Genomic DNA, 17,443 nt, shown 5'->3' with positions numbered 1-17,443 from the left:
GACGCCATGTAAACTGCACCCTGAAATTTCATAGGCAACCCCAGGAAGGTCATGGGCTCAGGCTGCATTCACAGACTGCCTCAAATGTGAGTTTTTGACATTTTGACATTGTCCCCGAACCCACCGACACCCACGCGAATGGCGATTCTGTCCCAACAGCCAGCAATGGTTAAACCTCACCACTGGTCTTATAAACCAGTTTTGGATTTTTGTTTTGTTTTGCTTTTTCATTGTAAAGACAATACCAGGAAACACCCCCACTGCATCTGAGAAGTGGTGAGGGCCTTCTGTAGCCTCTGAGATCAGGGAGGCCTCCCGAAAATCTAGGGGCTTCCAGGATAGGCTGAGAAGGAGTTGGCTCGGAGAAGGGAGAGTGTCCATGGCAGAGGACAACATCGGAGGGGCTGAGGGGGAGAGAGAGTGTGGAGCTTTTAAAGATCTGAAAGAGTGGGGTGCCTGGGTGGCTCAGGGGGTTAAAGCCTCTGCCTTCAGCTGCCTTGATCTCAGGGTCCTGGGATTGAGCCCCGCATCGGGCTCTCTGCTTATCGGGGAGCCTGCGTCCCCCCTCTTGCTGCCTGCTTCTCTGCCTACTTGTGATCTCTCTTTCTGTCAAATAAATAAATAAAATCTTATATATATTAAAAAAAAAAAAGATCTGAAAGAGCAACGTGGCAGCTTCCAGGGTTTGAGAGAAAGAGGGGCAGATGGTAAGGCTGGGGAGGGAAACTGAGGCAGATGTTCATGGTGACCTTCATCTTGAAAGCGTGGAGAAGCGTTAAGGAAGCCATCTTTAAGCCGGAAGTCTTGACGTAATGGTCTGTCAGGAAAAGGCCTGTTTCTCGTGACCCCACCCCCATCGTGAGGTACCCCTGCAGCGGGGATGGAATGCGTCTGGTTTTGGAGCACCCATGCGCAGGTGAGCAGGGAGACCCAAGGTGTGAGATCCTCTCATTTCTCTCTCCTCTGGAGGGAAAAAACAGTAAGGCAGAAAGGGAGGGGGCTTGTGGAAGGAGTCGCCAGAGGAACCATCCAGGACAGGCACCGGAGCAAGAGGGAGGCTATGCCCCAATGCGGGGTGGTCCCACGGAACCCCCAGGCCTGGGAAGCGTGGAAACGGGCTGTTGCTCTCCGCCAGCAGAGCAGAGCAGTGGACCCGCAGCAGCCCCGCCGCCCCGTGGCCTTCTGGCTTCTTCACTCCCGTGTTTGTCTTGGCTGAGAGCAGCTGGGGCTTTCTGAAGCTGAGTCCGTCTGTGAAGGTGACGCTGGAGGAACCAGGACACGGGATCACAGAGGAAGGAGCTGGAAGGGGCCTCAGATGGGGAAGTAGAGGTGGTCGCACAGTGGGTTGGTGGCGGACCAGTCTGAGAACCTAGAACACAGTGCTCTACCTGAGTGCCACGGAGCTGCCCACGTGGGCAAGGGCTCTGACACAGTGCAAACATATCCACAGAGCACGTGCTGTCTGCCTTCTTCAGGAAGGCATGTGGGGGTTCACAGCTGCCCACAGTTGTGTCTCCTCTTCTTGCTTTCTTGACACACAGATCCATTCAGACAGACACCAACCAGCTTCCAGGGACTTAGCGCCACCAGCAGGGCCCCCCCCACCCGCCTCACAGGCCCAGTCTAAGGAGGCCTGGCTGGCCCAGGGGGTGGGGCCAGGCCTCACCATGGCCAACCCCGTAATTCTCAGATCTCGATTCAGTGTTGCCTCCCCCGAGGCCCAATGGGGACCCTCCCGTGTCCCTCTCTGCACAGATGCCGGCAAGTCACGTGTCCCACAGCTGAAGGCCGCCCCTGTCCGCCTCCACCATCTGCTGAGGCCCCGTAATTATTCCAAAACCCGGTGCAGTCTCACTCGGAGGGGAGAGTTCACACAGCCCTGTAATGTAACCCAGGCCTGCGGCCGCTCAGGCAGGGGGTCCCCAGCTGGGTAATGAGCTGCCCGCTTTATTGAATTCCCTGGTTGGGGTCTGACTGATCTTTGCCTTTAGCCGAGGCAGCCTGGGCCTTCTGAGAACCTATCTGAGCACCCTGGCTGGGGCCTTCCTCCTCCCTAGCCCCCCGATTCTTTCTCCTTACATTCTTCCTCCTCCCCAATCCATTGAAATCGAGGATCAGGGCAAGGGGGCTCTTAGAGGGTTGGCCTCCCCCAGCTGTTTGGGAGAACGTGTGGCTGCCTCGGGTCTGGGGGCCCACGCAAGGTGGACCAGCACGGGCTGCTGGTCTGACTTTGCTGGGGCTGCCTCAGGCAGAAGCAGGACCCGCAGCTCCCACCCCCACCCCGTCTCCCAATCCTACTGACTTTCCTCTCACCTCCCCTTTCTGGAGGCCTGGGCCCTGCAGAGGGAAGGCCTTGGCCAAGGACGCTGCACCGTGGGCCAGGCCTTTCCGAGGGGGAGTGGGCGAAAGCGCCTGCTGGGCTCCGTCACGCAGACTCCTGCTCAGGCTTCAAGACCCACTCCACCTCACGCCTGCAGCCCCGGGCCTCCCTCCCCCTGCCTGCCCTCCCAGCCCTCCCCCTCCAAGACGGCCTTCACTAACCTGATCATTTGTTTGCATGCTCTGCTTTCTCTGGGACAAGGACCGTCATCTCCTCTGTGTACTCAGAGTACCGAGCACATAGTAGGTGCCTTAAAAACCATCCAGTAAGGAAGGTAAGAGGTCTGGTCCATGCGTGAGGCTGGCGTGGCACCACTGTCGTCCCCTCCACACGTGCGGCTGGTCTCCAGAGGGAAGAGGCCTGGCCGACTGGGAAAACGATGTCAGCTGTGTTGTCCTGCCCAGGCCCCAGTGTCTGGGAAGCTGTTATGTGAAGGGTGAACCTGAGGTCAAGGGTCACGCAGAGTCCACTGTCTAGGGTCACCTCCTGCGGCTACATCTAGAGCTGGCCTTGAACCCACCCTGGAGGGTGTGAAGGGGCCATGCTCCCTGCATGGTGGTGGCAGCTGGAGGGAGCTCTTTGGAGGAGAAGGCTGAGCCCGGTCCTCTTGTGACCACGCTGTGCCCCATGTCCCTGGAGAGGGGGAAAGGCGGGTGACAGCCCCAAGGTCAGGTCACCTGCTCCGGTGACTCAGCCCTGGGTCTACGTCCCTGATGCTCATGCTGGCGGGAGGGAGGCGGGGGGGGGGGCGAGCAGAGCCCCCCCTTCAGCACCAGGGGTGTGCATCTGGGAAGGGGCCCAGGAACTGGGGGAGGGGCCCAGGAGACTTCAAAGTGCTCTGAGAACAGCTTAGAAACACGCTGGGCTGGCGGGGTGGCGGGCGGGGGCCTTTCTGGAGGTCCTGGAAGCAACAGTGGCTTGTGTGACGAGCACAGGACTGGCATCTGGGATGGTGGGGGTGGGCGGGTGTGAGCCGCAGGGCTCTGAGCAGGCCTAGCTAGCGTCTCCGTGACTCGGTTTCCTCTCTCGTGCAGGGGAGGTCCCAGCCACATCTCCCCGGCTCCCTCCCAGGGCTGGCGGGAGGGTCAGCGGGATGATGTAGGGGAAAACGCTGCGTGGGCTCCGAGCCCTGATCAGATGTTATTTATTATTCTGAGCTGTGTTTTGGTGGGAGTCTTGGAAGCGCCGAAAGCGAGAGCCGGGATGTTCTAGGCCCCTTCTTCCCCCGATGCTGTTGTGAAAGCTCTCAGAGTGGAATGGCCAGAAATGGGGCCCTGGGTGGGAAAGAGGCCGGTGGCTCTTGACAGGGCTGAGCGGGGTGGATGGAGGCCTTTCTCAGTCAACCCCGACGACAGAGAGAGAGAGAGAGAGAGCGTGCGAGCGAGCGAGGAGCGCGTGGGGTGGGCGAGCTCCCCCTGCCTCTAAGCCCACCCCTGCCGGCTGCCTCTGCTCTGCCTGCCCCCAGCCTTCCCATCACCTCCAGTGGTCTCAGGTGACTCTCCAGAGATCAGCCCTCCTCTCCCTGGACACTTGTCCTCACGTAACAGGGTTGTGACAATTTTTCTAAGTCCTGCTTAGAAATGTGTCACCATCCATTCCCCTTTGTGATTTCAAAGAAGGCGGCACAAGCTGCATCCGTCAAGCGTGGGGCTGAGGCCCTGCTCTGAGCAGCTGGAACACGGGTTTATGAAATTACAGGGAATTCAAAGCAGCCGGCGTCGCCCGCTGTCTGGCTTCATTACCGGGCCCCGGCCTCGGAGGGAAGTTTATTCCAATAATTTAGGGGATTAGGATCTGACACCCTTCATTAGCTCTTTGACATAAGCAGAAAAGACAGATCTCGCAGAATGACCCACACTATGGGGAAGAATTGGCAGAGGCGGGGAGAAGGCGGCACACCACCCCTGGGGAGGGGGGTAGTCTGCAGGGCTGCGAGAAGCCTTGGGCTGCCTTTTTACAGTCAAATGCGATGGCGGACCCTAGCCCTCAAGGTGAGAGTGGACCTGGAAGAGGAGGGGCCTGTGTTCAGGACTCAGTTTCCCCCGCTGTGAAATGAGAGCACTGGTCTCTTCTGGCTCTGATGTGGGCTGGGGCCACCCCATCTACTATCCCTGGGACACAGCAGCTCGGTTACTGCTCCTCAAACCCTCTGTGGTTTGGCCTTTGCGAGGTACCTGTCTCTGGCAGGGATCGGCATCCCCACTCGCTCACTCCGGGGGTCGTGTGGCCACACAAATACGTTCAGCCAGCTCACTTTTCGGTGCTGTTTGAGGTACCTGACATTTTCTGCCATAGTGGGGAGAAATAGCTCCCACCCCCTCCAACGGGAGCTTCCGCCTCGTTCCCTGACCATTCCCCCACCCCACCACACGGCATCTGATGTTTCCACAAACTTCTTATCCCGCCTGTAAAAACCGGAGTTGGAGCTGTACCTTGACCGCAGTGCTGACACCCAGGTGGGCAGGAGGGGCGTCCCAAAGGCCCGTGCCTACACCCTGCAAGCTGGCATTTCCTGTGTTACTGGTGGCATCCCATTGCTGTGTGACAGCGGGGTGGGGGGTGAGTTGCTTAGCCTCTCTGGGCTCCTTTTCCCCCAGTCCACAATAAAAGTCACTTGTCATGAGGATGGAGTGTCGTGATGCCTGGAGAGAGCCCGGCACACACGAAGAGCCCAGTAAATATGAGGGACGACTATCCCTGTCCGCGGTGGCTGACCTCGGGTAAGTCACTGGTCCTCTCCGGCCCTGAACCTTCTCCTTTGTGAAGTCGGGGGGAACCCAGGGGACGGCTGAGGTGCTCGGCGCACAACAGAGTTCAAGCACCACCAAGGGGTCGTTCGGGAGGGCAGCCGCCGTCCAGCACCGTCCTGGGACACTTACCCCATGGGTTTTCTGGGAGCCGACGAGTGTGTCGATCGAGGAGCGAGGAATGTGATACGTCCCGGCAGCTGGGGGAGCCGGAGCATATCTGGTATGTGTCTCTGGAATGATTTGGGGAAAATTCACCGAAGTGGGAACTTGAGACACAAACGGGCCAGGGACCGAGAGATAGGGAGCTGTCCGCGTGCACACACCCCCGCAGAGGGCCCGGGTGCGGGGGTGGGAGGCCACAGCGCAGCGCTGCTGCTGCTCCGGCCCGCCCTGGAATGGCCGTGAACTTGTTGTTTTTCCACGTCATTTGCTCTCAAATGTACTATCGGGCCAGGCGATGCTAACCCTGCGGCGGCAGGTCCCTCCTTGCAACAAGCGATCGTGTGTTCTAGAGAGGTAGTCACAGGGAGGAGGGGGCCCGGCCCGAGGAGGTGGGGGAGAGGGGAACAAACGCCCCTTTACAGGGAGCTTGCGTGTCCTGCAGCCAGCTCCCCCCCAGAGCACATGCCATTTCTGGCCCTTGAAGGGGTTAAAGGCCTCCTGGAGTCAAAAACAAGCAGGTGTCCCACCGTGCCAGATACGCCGCTAAACCGCTTCCAGCTTTTTTTTTTTTTCCCCTTCTGTAACAAGTCTGTGATCAGCCACGGGACAGAGGAGCCAGCAGCCTGCCTGTGACAGGCATCAGGTTAGCTCGCTCCCACTCGGGTGGCGCGCCCAGGATATAAATCCAGGCTCGGGCCCTGCTGCCGCTCTTCTTCCTGCACACTCAGGAGAGGGAGTTTGCTTGCAAAGACCTTCGCTTTATCTGAAGCCGCACAGCCAGCCCGGCGGGGCTGCGCTGACTTGGTGGAGGGGGCCGCGGCGGCCGAGAGGAAGCCCGCTGGGGTGGGGAGGGCAGGTGTCTGCAGCCCAGAGAAGGAGAAGGCCCTGGTGGGCCCCAGCCCCTGGCCTCGTCACAAGGGAGGTCTCGAGGCACCGCAGACCACACATCATGTGGGCCCCGGGGTGCAGCCGGCTCTGGTCCCGCTGCGTGCAGGCGGCGGTGCTCCTGCTGCTGTTTGGGGCGCCCCCGAGGGGCCTGGCACTACCGCCCATCCGCTATTCCCATGCTGGCATCTGCCCCAACGACATGAACCCCAACCTCTGGGTGGATGCCCAGAGCACCTGCAAGCGGGAGTGTGAGACGGACCAGGTGAGTGGGAGTCCAGAAGCCTGACATGGACCACGTGAGTGTGTCAGTGAGGGCACGTGGGAGCCTTGGGGTGGGGAGACTCAGGAGCCCCCCCGGCAGGATCTGGGAAATGAGAAGGAAGTTGGGCCCCAGGCCACAGGAATAGGGCATGATGTCTGTCCAAGTCCAAGGTCCGGACGAAGAGGTGGGTGTGACATCCAAGTTCATCAGGGACATGGAATCCTGGGATTCCTGGTCTCATGTTTGTGGAGAGCTGCTGCCAGCCAGCACTAAGCCAGGCACACCCTGGGGACAGCCCCGCCGCGACAGGTGAGAGCAGACATTCAGGGCATGTCGGCAAGCAGCACGTGGTCCCATTGCCAGGGATGGGAGGGTGGGCTTGGCACCGGCGTCTCTCTGGCAAAGCTGAGGCCTCCAGGCCACCCCCCGCCCCACCCAGGGGTTCGCACCCTGACCCTGAGATCAGGCCAGGCTGATGGGGACAGTGGGTGGGAACAGACTCTCCGGTTGTCCCTGGGAGGGAAGTGGGCTAAGTTTCAACCTGCCAGATTCCTCCGTCCTCCCTTCTGCTCTCATCAGAGCAGCCTGGGGCAAGCCGGGCAGGCCTGGCGCTGGAGCAGTTCTCTCCCAGCTCCCGAATCCCAGGGTCGTTCCAGCCGCTCCCCATGGGCGATGAAGACAAGCCTGCTGGTACCCAGCTCCTGCCTGGACACAGGCACGTGCTGCCGGCTCGGCCAGTTCCTAGGTATCCGGGCCAGGCAGCACCAAGGAATACGAGAGCTGCTCCCTTTGGCAAACACATGCACTCTACAGAAAAGCCCAGGACTGCCCCGCAGTGAGTAGTGTCTGGCCCCACGGTGTCCAGGGGACAACTGTCAGATCTCTCCGGCCAGATGCTGCCCGTGAGCAGTGGTGGTGCTCAGGAAAGGGAAGATGGGGGCAGAGCGCTCCCACTTTGCTGAGGTCATGAGGTTCTTTGGCTACATTTGCTGGGAAGTCTGTTCCCCTCGCACGGGCTGGCGGGATTAACCAGGTAGGGTAAGGGATGGTGAGCCTGGCAGATGCTGTGTGTCTTGCGGAAAAGGCTAAGGACTCATTCGCCTATAGGTACATTCTGGGCCCTCCAGCAAAAACTTATAAGGATTCCTTCTAGGTTTCCTGTGCCCAGAGAATCCTTCCGTCCATCGACTCTGGCGACCCAACCTTTCATGGACCTCGGGATCCTAAAGAAGCTTCCTGGGCCCGTCTTTCAAGGAATTTTATGACCCTCAGGCCGAAGAGCAGGTTCTCCTTGTCTGCTCCCCGTTCCTCCTGCCCTCCACCCCGTTCTGTGTCTCTCGGCCTCAGACCCCAGCTCTGAGATCTGCCCATCCCTGTCCCAAAGCCTGCCCTGGGTGGCCCAGAAGCTTATGCCAAGCAAGAACGGCAAAACAAAGTCCCCATTCTGAGCCGAGAGGGGGAACACAGTAAACAAGCCGGGCGGGCAGGCTTCACACGGCTCCGGTGGGGCATATTTCCCTGCTCTTAGCTGATGAGGAATGTCCAAGAGGCTGGGATATAAAAGTCAGAGCCACGAGAGGCCAGCGCGAATGCGGAGCAATTCTCAGAGCTACTACCAGGACGCAGGATTAGGACCGTTGCCCGCCTGCCCGGTGGGGACGAGGTGTTATTGTCGAAAACACCACGTGAAGTCCTTGTTTGTGCCGGTCCCAGAGCACGTTGCTAATTTCGAGGAATTAAACTAATGCTTTACGTGGCCCCACAGAGAATCAAGGGGAATTACAGCCCTAGCAAGTCCTCGCTGGCGGCTTGGCCGACCTTTGCCACCCAAGGGGCTGTTTTCCTAGTTGTTGCTCCCCCATGAAATGCTGCACACGCCAGAGTGGAGGCCCTGGGCCTGGCACAGCCCTCCGTGGTAGGACCTGGCGTCCCGGGCCTGTCCCGCCTGCCCTTCCCCTTGGCTCGGAACAAGCATGGGCCCGCTCTGTGACGCGCGTGTGGCCGGCCTCAAACTTCTGTCCCAGCGCTGCCCCGTGTTCCCTTCTTAGGGTTTGGTGTGAGCTCTTCAATTCGGCCAGGGCATCTCAACCCCAGGGGAGAAAAGAGAGAAAGGCAGACTCCTTTGTTCCCACCTAGACCTCCTTTGTGGCAACCCTATGAGGACGTGGAAGAAGCAATCTCCTTTCAGAATCCCATCCTCCTGGAGCTCAGAGCCCTTTTCCGTCCCTTGCCAGCTTCTGGGACAGCTCCTGGGGGGTCTCTTCTCTTGAGTCACTGCATTTTCTTCTGTAAAATGGTAGTCAGAGAAATGTCCCCTCTGGGAGGTGCATGGCCTGCCTCCTCTCACACTACCAGCTGTGTGACCTTGGGCAAGTTCCTGCATGTCTCTGTGCCTCTGTGATCACTACCTGTGAAGTGAGGCTGATGGCTGTGCCCACCTCCTGGGGCCTGCCATGAGCAGGAGAGATGCTGACAGGTGCAAACGTTCTCAGAAGAAGGCCCGGCAAATAGCAGGGCTGCATGTCTGCCAGCTCCTGTCATCATCCGAATGTGTGGCTGGCCACAGGCGGGGAGCCTGTGACCGTTCCTTCCACAGACACCGGGGGTGGGGGGTGAGGGCTGGAGGGGAAATCTGGGCCCATGTCCTGCTCCCCCTTGCTCAGGCCTCTCCATCTGGCTCCCCGCAGGAGTGCGAGACCTATGAGAAGTGCTGCCCCAATGTGTGTGGGACCAAGAGCTGCGTGGCCGCCCGGTACATGGACGTGAAGGGCAAGAAAGGCCCGGTAGGCATGCCCAAGGAGGCCACCTGCGACCACTTCATGTGTCTGCAGCAGGGCTCTGAGTGCGACATCTGGGACGGCCAGCCCGTGTGTAAATGCAAAGACCGTTGTGAGAAGGAGCCCAGCTTCACGTGCGCGTCCGATGGCCTCACGTACTATAATCGTTGTTACATGGACGCCGAGGCCTGCTCCAAGGGCATCACGCTGGCTGTCGTCACCTGCCGCTATCACTTCACCTGGCCCCACACCAGTCCCCCGCCGCCCGAGACCACCGTGCGCCCCACCACGGCCTCCCCGGAGACCCCGGGGCTGGATACGGTGGCCCCGGCTCTGCTCAACCACCCTGTGCACCAGTCGGTCACCGTAGGCGAGACCGTGAGCTTCCTCTGCGACGTGGTGGGCCGGCCCCGGCCGGAGATCACCTGGGAAAAGCAGCTGGAAGACCGGGAGAACGTGGTCATGCGGCCAAACCACGTGCGCGGCAACGTGGTGGTCACCAACATCGCCCAGCTGGTCATCTACAACGCCCAGGCCCAGGACGCCGGCATCTACACCTGCACAGCCCGCAACGCCGCCGGGGTCCTGCGCGCCGACTTCCCGCTGTCCGTGGTCCGCGCGGGTCAGGCGGTGGCCGCGTCGGAGAGCAGCCCCAACGGCACGGCTTTCCCCGCTGCCGAGTGCCTCGAGCCCCCCGACAGCGAGGACTGCGGGGAGGAGCAGACCCGCTGGCACTTTGATGCGCAGGCCAACAACTGCCTCACCTTCACCTTCGGCCACTGCCACCGCAACCGGAACCACTTTGAGACCTACGAGGCCTGCATGCTGGCCTGCATGAGCGGGCCGCTGGCCGTGTGCAGCCTGCCCGCCCTGCAGGGTCCTTGCAAGGCCTACGCGCCCCGCTGGGCCTACAACGGCCAGACCGGCCAGTGCCAGTCCTTCGTCTATGGCGGCTGCGAGGGCAACGGCAACAACTTCGAGAGCCGGGAGGCCTGCGAGGAGTCCTGCCCCTTCCCTCGGGGCCACCAGCGCTGCCGGGCCTGCAAGCCACGGCAGAAGCTCGTCACCAGCTTCTGTCGGAGCGACTTCGTCATCCTGGGCCGCGTGTCCGAGCTGACCGAGGAACCCGACGCGGGGCGCGCCCTGGTGACCGTGGATGAGGTGCTCAAGGATGAGAAGATGGGCCTTAAGTTCCTGGGCCGGGAGCCGCTGGAGGTCACCCTACTCCACGTGGACTGGAGCTGCCCCTGCCCCAACGTGACGGCGGGCGAGACGCCGCTCATCATCATGGGCGAGGTGGACGGCGGCATGGCTGTGCTGCGGCCAGAGAGTTTCGTGGGCGCGTCCAGCAGCCGGCGGGTCAGGAAGCTGCGCGAGGTCCTGCACAAGAAGACCTGCGATGTCCTCAAGGAGTTTCTGGGCTTGCACTGAAGCCGCTTCCCCTCTGCCCCTCCCCGGTCCCCTCCCTGGCCCTCGTCCACCTCCCCACCCCCCACGCCCCTCAGTCTGCAGACTGGGCAAGGTCAGGCTAGACAGTTAGAGGCCAGCGGGGAACAATCCACTGGAGATTCTTAGAACAATTTCTAGTCTTAGGCTCAAGAAGGGGTCTGTATCTCCTGTAGCTGCAGGGGACAAAAGGAGAAGCCAAGAGACACCTGCAAACCATTCCTGATGACTAGCTGGCTCGGGCATTGCAACCCTTTCTCTTTGCCCGCCAGTCCCTTCCGGTGGCTCTTCAAGCCCGCAGCTGGCTCCCAGCCAGGCAGCCAGAGATGGCATCTGCATGGTCATGGGAATCACGGAATGAATCGGTTTGCAAAAGGGGTAGGTGGGGAGAGAAAGGAGGGCCCAGGGACTCTTTGGACAAATTTCCCAGAGCCCCCTAGATCATTAGGAACAGAACCACCTTCATGTTAGGGCTTGTAGGAAGTGGGGGTGGGGCATGGTCTGACCCAGCACACACCTCGCCCTGAGGTGGTGGTCAGCTTGTGCTTCGGTAAGGGTGCCCCGTGGTCTCTGAGGCCACCATGGCACCACATTCTTCGTGTTTCTCCTTGGCTTTATTGGTTGGTTTATTGATTGTTTTGATTGTTGATGTATTAATTTAGCTCTGTTCAGTCCGACTCAGTGGGCATTTTCTGAACAATTACTGGGTGCCAGGCGCTAGGACACAGAGTTAGGCACTGCCTATCCCCTAGTGACTGAATGTGAGTGTCCAGATCCCAGGGTCCCACCCCCTGGACCCCCATTCCCCAACCCTGGCCCCCAGAAACAGACCCATGGCTGGTCTTCCCAGCTGTCAAATGGTCCCGTCTGATGGACAGTGAGCTTTCATCTGCCACCGGCCTCTTTGGACAGAAAGCAGATAGAAGCCCCAGGATCTGTTTTGGTGGGAAGGGAGATAAAAGGAAAGTCGGGGTTGGGGTGGGGAGGGGGGTGAAAGGAGGGAGGGAGGGAGGAGGGGAGTCAGGCTTGGGAAGGAAAAGGAATGTTGCTCGATGCTTCCATCTGGTGGTGGCCTTGGGAGCTGCAGGGACCTGAGGGAGGCTCTGGGTGAGACGTGGGAGGGCAGGTTTGGGGATGTGGCACCTTGCTGGTGACTTCTTGATTATGGACTTCCTGTGCAGGTGCAGCCACCCCCCCCACACACACACACTAGATAAAGGACTTGGGAAAGCCACTGTCAGCTCTACATCTGCGCCCCCCCATTCCCTCCTCAGCCTTTCCTTCTGTCCAGGCCCCTCCAAAGTCGAAGAAGGTCATTGTGGGGCATCCTCGTTTCTTCCTCAAATGTAGGGAGGAAGATACCAATTAAAAGTTCATAGTATCAACAGCCCTTCTTGTGTGATTTGTTTGGGTTAATGTAGGTGTGCGGGGGTGAGGGGTTTACTGTCATTTGCTCTGGTGCCCAGGAGGGAAGTCTGGCCAACAGGACCACATCTGGGTGATGGAGGGACACAAACCTTCATCCCACTTTGCAGCTCTGAGGCTCCTTAACTGTGGTGCTCCCCACAGCTAGGAAAGCTGAGGCCAGAGAGGTAAGGTAACATCCCCAAGAATACAGAGGCAGGAAGATGGGGGACTTAGGCCCACATGTTCTAACTTATGTCTCAGGCCCCCTACCCATCAGGATAGCATGGCTGGCCAGGGGCAGACTCCAGTCCCTGTCACCGATGGCACAATGGGAAAGAGGTGGGCCACCCAGCTATAGTTCCCTAGGGGGGCCTCTGGGTGAGGCTTGGTCCCAAAGCCCTATGTGTGCTCTGAGCACATGGTTCGGTTCCCAGGATGGGACAGCAGCACCTTTGGTCTCAGGAGTTGGGGATGATTCCGGAGATGTGTTTGGGAGCCTGTGACCAGGGTGGCATGCCACACAGCTTACCTGTCCCTCAGGGTGCAAGCCAGCCAAGCTCAAGAGACACCTGTCCCCTGTCCACTTCCCTGGGTCTTCCAGGGCCACACCCCAAGGGGGAATGCATAGCCAGCCCCGCCCAGCCCAGCCCATCTAGCCAATCTGTCCTTAGAGATAGTTCCTGCGAGAAGGAGGGGGCTGGATCGGGAAGACAAGCTCCTCCTGGGGCCAGAGGAGTGGGAGCTTCTCAAGTCACCTTTGGGGAAATGCTGAGCAGAGCACTTGGCCACCAGGAAGGAATGAGTTCTGGCCACCGGCCCTCCCTGCTTGGGTCAGGGAACCAGGGAGCTAAGACTCAGCGCCCTACCCACCTTAGAGGCGTGGGGACATCCTGTTGCCCCGGATGGGCCAAGTGTCCGTCCACATGCTAGCTCCTGCCACCTCCCTTCTTGCACGGCCATGGGGCCTAAGCCCTGTGGCTGCCTGGTTGAAGTGTGACATTCAGGGGACACCAATGGCAGGACTCCCTCTCGTCAGCTTGCAGCACACTCACAGCCCCAGACCCCATCCTTCCCACTCCAGCCCCAGTCTGGCAGAGTGAAAAAGCCCAGCCGGTGCCATCAGACCCACCTTGGTCTGCATCTGGTCTCCGACACTTCCCCGGTGTCTGTCTGCGCCTCTGTGTCCTCACCTGTAAAACAGAGGGTAGGAAGTGCACTTCCTGGAGACTTAGGGAACGTGGCCCTATTAACCTTGCCAAACTGAAAAGCCTAGGAGACAGAGCCTGGCACAGAGGGCTGCCCCAGTGGCCCCTCCGGGCCCTCAGCAACCAGCTGGGCGACAGCGGGGCCCCAGGACTCAAACCCCTCGCCTCTTCTGCTGGGTCCAGGATCTCACAGACTCCATGAACATATACGGCTACAGGTATTTTATTCTGTTGCTCAAAGCACATCGAGACAGATCACCCCACGTGTCTGGGGGGGGTGGGTGTCAGAAAATACAGGCACTTAGGGAATGGACACTTATCATAATGTTGGACCTACTACATGGTATGTATTTCTTGGTCCTTGAAACCACGTGTGAGTCTCTGGTCTGGGTTACCCCGGTGTTTCACAGTAACCGACCTCTGGCAGGTGTTCTGTAGAGGTTGGACCGAATTCGCAGGGCCTGGTTGCCTGGGAACTTGGGGAGGCTGCCCACTAAGTTTGGGAAGTGTGGCCCCAGTCTGGGCCCCAGGACACAGGGGGATGGAGCCCCCCCCATAGGTCTGAGGCCAGACTCACCTGCCTTCCTATCTACACTGGACACTCACTCCTTCCCTCCTTGCATCTGTTGTCCGCCCCCGCCCCTGCCCCCCGTCCTCCTCCCGCTCCAGGCCATCTCTGTTGGCCCCTTCAGAGGCCTGCTCTGGCGCCGGCTGTCTCCGGGCCGGCCCGAGGCCTCTGGGGCAGGACAGCTTGGCTTTTTCCACCCTCCGCCTCCCCCAGCACCTCCAGCCTCCTAGGACACTCTGCTCCATTGTCTGCCCAGCTGCTCCATAGTCTGATGTCACCCCCCGGACAGCGGGACCAGAGAGCCGGGACCAGGGGCGGAAACTGAGGAAGAAAGGAGGAGAACACACACACAGCCGCAGGGCCATTTCCTCCGGCGGGGGGGGGGGGGGAGGGGGGGGAGCTGGCAGGGGCGGAGCCCCCAGTGTCCAGCTCTACTGTTGGAACATCAACACTGAGCAGCTTCTCACCATGGGACAGGCACCAGTCATCACCTCTTGTCTCCCGTCAGGACTCTACAGGACAGAATGCTGTTCTGTGTTTGGGGAAACTGAGGCTGGAGGGGACGTGAAACTTACCCGAGATCACCCAGCGGCCACATGGCAGAGCCAAGACTTGAATACAGGCGGTTGGCTTCTCTCAGTGTGTGACACACACGTGTGCACACATGCACGTGTGCCCAGACAGCCCGCCCATACTCCCCGCTCTGGGCTGGGCAGTGTGGAGTCCCATCAGGGCCCCAAACCTCTCCCAAGAGCCTGCCTCTCATCAGCCTCCCTGGGGCTGGCTTCTGACCTTGTCCTGTGACATGATATCTTGATCACACACAGAAGCAGTCATGGCCTACATTCCTGAGGGAGACATCAGCCTTATGCCTACTCATCCTCCTGGACCCAGATCCCCTAGGGGAGCCTCTGCTGTCCCCTGGCCACAGCAAGACCCTTCCGTTGTCTGTCTGCCTCTGCGCGGGCGCCATCCGGGCCGGAAGTACTGCCGGTGGGGGGCCGGGGGGCCCAGAGGTCTTGGGGAGCCCATTCCCCACGGATGACAAGGGACTCTCTGGATGAACTGATGATCCTGGGACCAAGGGTCACAAGGTGCCCTGGGAGGGCGCAGGCTGTGGAGGGGTTTCTCCAGGGTGTTCCCTGCTTTGCCCCAACTCTACTTCCTGATGCCGTCTCGTCCTCCTCCTCCCACTTCCTCAAGGAGTCTGAAGTCTCTCTCCCGCTCTGGGGATGTGTGATTAATATAGGCGGGATGGGTGGCAGGGTTCCTGGGTCCTATTCTTGGCTGTGGCCTCATTCTGGAATGTGCCCTGAGGTCAAGTGACACTCATGTCACAGGCTGTGTCAGGAGGAAGGAAGGACAACCCTCCAGCTGGCGGTCTCCTGAGGGAGAGGGAAGGGCTGGCAGGTGGGTAGGCCTATACCGTCCCTCTGCTTCCCGCCTCTCTGGCTCCCAAGCTCTTCAGCACTATTCCAGGGGTGGGTAAGAATCTCTATGTCCACATCCCCAGTTACCCAAGGACAGGGACCTGCGTTATCCGGGTCCCCCATGACACCCTGGCCACACTCAGCCCCACTCAGGTGACGGGGAATTAGGACTCCGGTCTGACACCTCCCAGACTGGACCCTCCTGAATGAATGAACAAAGCAAGCCCTGTAGACCTTACAAAGGAAGAAACACCTCAAAGAGATAATTTTCCTCCGTCTTTTACAGACACTGAATCTGAGACTCTAAACCTTTACAGGAATCTTGCCCCCGGTCGTCGTGTTCACAGATGGAAGAGACAAGAATCCAACCCAGGCCTATATCCTTCCCAGGGTGACATATATTTTAATCATAGTGGCTAAAGGCTAAGGACCCCAAGCAGCACTTCTCCTCTTGAACTTTTGTAACCCCCACTTCTAACTGGTCCCTGACCTCCGGGAGTCTCAAGGCTTCACAGAAAGCTTATAAGCCCGCACTCGCCCATATAGTGAGTACTGAATTCATGTCAATGAAGTCACATGGAATAAAATTTTAAATTCGGTTCATCAGTCCCACTAGCCCTATTTCTAGGGTCGTGTTCCATGTGGTCGATGGCCCCCCTATTAGACAAGACGCGCCCAGAAATTTTCCATCACCACAGAAAATGCTCTTGGCTGTGGCTCTCTTATAAAGGATTAGCACATCGTTCTTGTTTTCTCTGGAGCAAGGGATCTCTCTGAGGTGGCCCCTGACTCCAAGCTCCTGGCCCGACAAGGACTCCAAGGGCAGGTGCTGGTTTTGGTCCTGCTGTCCCACAACAATGACCCCACTATCTCCAGACTCTGAACTCCGCCTGGAAATCTCAGCTTATCTCGCGGAAGGTTCACAGGCCCTCGTGCTGATGAAGTGCTTGATCTCCCTGAGCTCCTCAGGAGGTGTGTGGATTGCGAGTGTGGGCCAGCTGCCCATGGCCCCAGTGGCCTGACCTCGCCTGGCCTTGCTGCCCCTGCCTGCCTTTGACCACACCAAGAACGCGGCGGTGGTCTGACAGTGGCTCCCGGGCTTCCCGGGCCGCATGTCCACGAAGGAGGTGGGCCAGCAGGTGCTGGGTGAGCTGACCCAGCAGAGCAGCCTCTCCGGTGTGTGGATCCCAACATCTGTGAAGATGGCCATGACGACATCCCCCCGCCCCTCGTGGCCTCGAGGTGGAGGCCAAGGTCGAGGTCGAGGAGGAGGCCAAGCTGCTAGGCCCCTGACCCCAAGCCCCACGGGGAGCCCTGCTTCTCTTCCTGTCTGAGCCCACGAACCCCACTTTGTCTCAAGCCCTAGCTGACTGCTGACCCTTGTGCCCCATTCCATGTCCAACCCCCTTGAGCTCTTCTAGCTTGGACACAGCACTCCCTCTTTACGGGTGACCTAGCAAGCCACACGTTTAACCCCATGAGCCTTTCTTCACTCTGACTTCTCCTTCACCTTTGACCTCCCCCATGAACCCCAATGTGCCCCCAAACCTAAAAGTCCCAGTTTACCATCGACCCCTTCTGCCGGGCCTCCCCTCACTTCTGACCTTGCCTCATCTTTGACACCATGAGCCCCACCTCCCCTCAGACTGCCTTGTCTCTGGCTCCCATGAGCACCTCTCCCCTTTTCCCCCCAACTCCCTCCCCTCAGCTCTTGCCAACCTGGGTTTTCCAGGGGAGCCATTACGGTAGAAAGCAGGATGTGAGCAAAAGACACTTCTTTCTCAATAAATAAACTGTTGTCCTGCCCCCCACCCTAAAGAAAAGAGGCACACAGATTAACACCCGCACACACAGCCCCATCGGGTGACGACACCAGGGGACGCTGGGTTTATGCTTCCAGCTAAATGTGATGGAGAGGGACGGCCCACGAGGAGGAGACGGTGGGAACTAGAGGCCACATTCTCTCATGGCATGGCACGGTGCCCATGGCAGTTGCTGCCGCACGCCTCCCAAGAATTGGTTTACCAGTAAGTCAGTCACTCCACAGCTCTTCAGAGACCCATGCAGCAGCCGCCATCTTGTTTCCTGTGCGGAAGAGCTGACCGAAGGTCTAAGAGTTGTTTTGTTATGGTCATTGCTGCTCTAATTTAATCGCATAAAAGGGCACC

The 17,443-nt window shown here is 59.3% G+C and overlaps 1 protein-coding gene across 1 annotated transcript; it reads left to right on the top strand.

The window, feature by feature from the left end:
• The first annotated feature begins 5,870 nt into the window (after positions 1 to 5,870).
• WFIKKN2 (WAP, follistatin/kazal, immunoglobulin, kunitz and netrin domain containing 2) lies at positions 5,871 to 11,631 on the top strand. The gene is made up of 2 exons (XM_032322452.1): positions 5,871 to 6,442; positions 9,130 to 11,631. The coding sequence occupies exons 1-2, from the start codon at positions 6,242 to 6,244 to the stop codon at positions 10,648 to 10,650; spliced, it is 1,722 nt and encodes a 573-aa protein (XP_032178343.1). The 5' UTR covers positions 5,871 to 6,241; the 3' UTR covers positions 10,651 to 11,631.
• The last annotated feature ends 5,812 nt before the right edge of the window (positions 11,632 to 17,443 follow it).

The sequence above is a fragment of the Mustela erminea genome, chromosome 18 (assembly GCF_009829155.1).
Source record: "Mustela erminea isolate mMusErm1 chromosome 18, mMusErm1.Pri, whole genome shotgun sequence".
Taxonomy (NCBI): domain Eukaryota; kingdom Metazoa; phylum Chordata; class Mammalia; order Carnivora; family Mustelidae; genus Mustela; species Mustela erminea.
This window is presented reverse-complemented; position numbering and strand designations above follow the sequence as displayed.

Coding starts and splice junctions, on each gene's coding strand:
- WFIKKN2 (XM_032322452.1), top strand. CDS start 6,242: ATGTGGGCCCCGGGGTGCAGCCGGCTCTGGTCCCGCTGCGTGCAGGCG. Junction 6,443..9,129: donor GGGAGTGTGAGACGGACCAG/GTGAGTGGGAGT, acceptor GGCTCCCCGCAG/GAGTGCGAGACCTATGAGAA.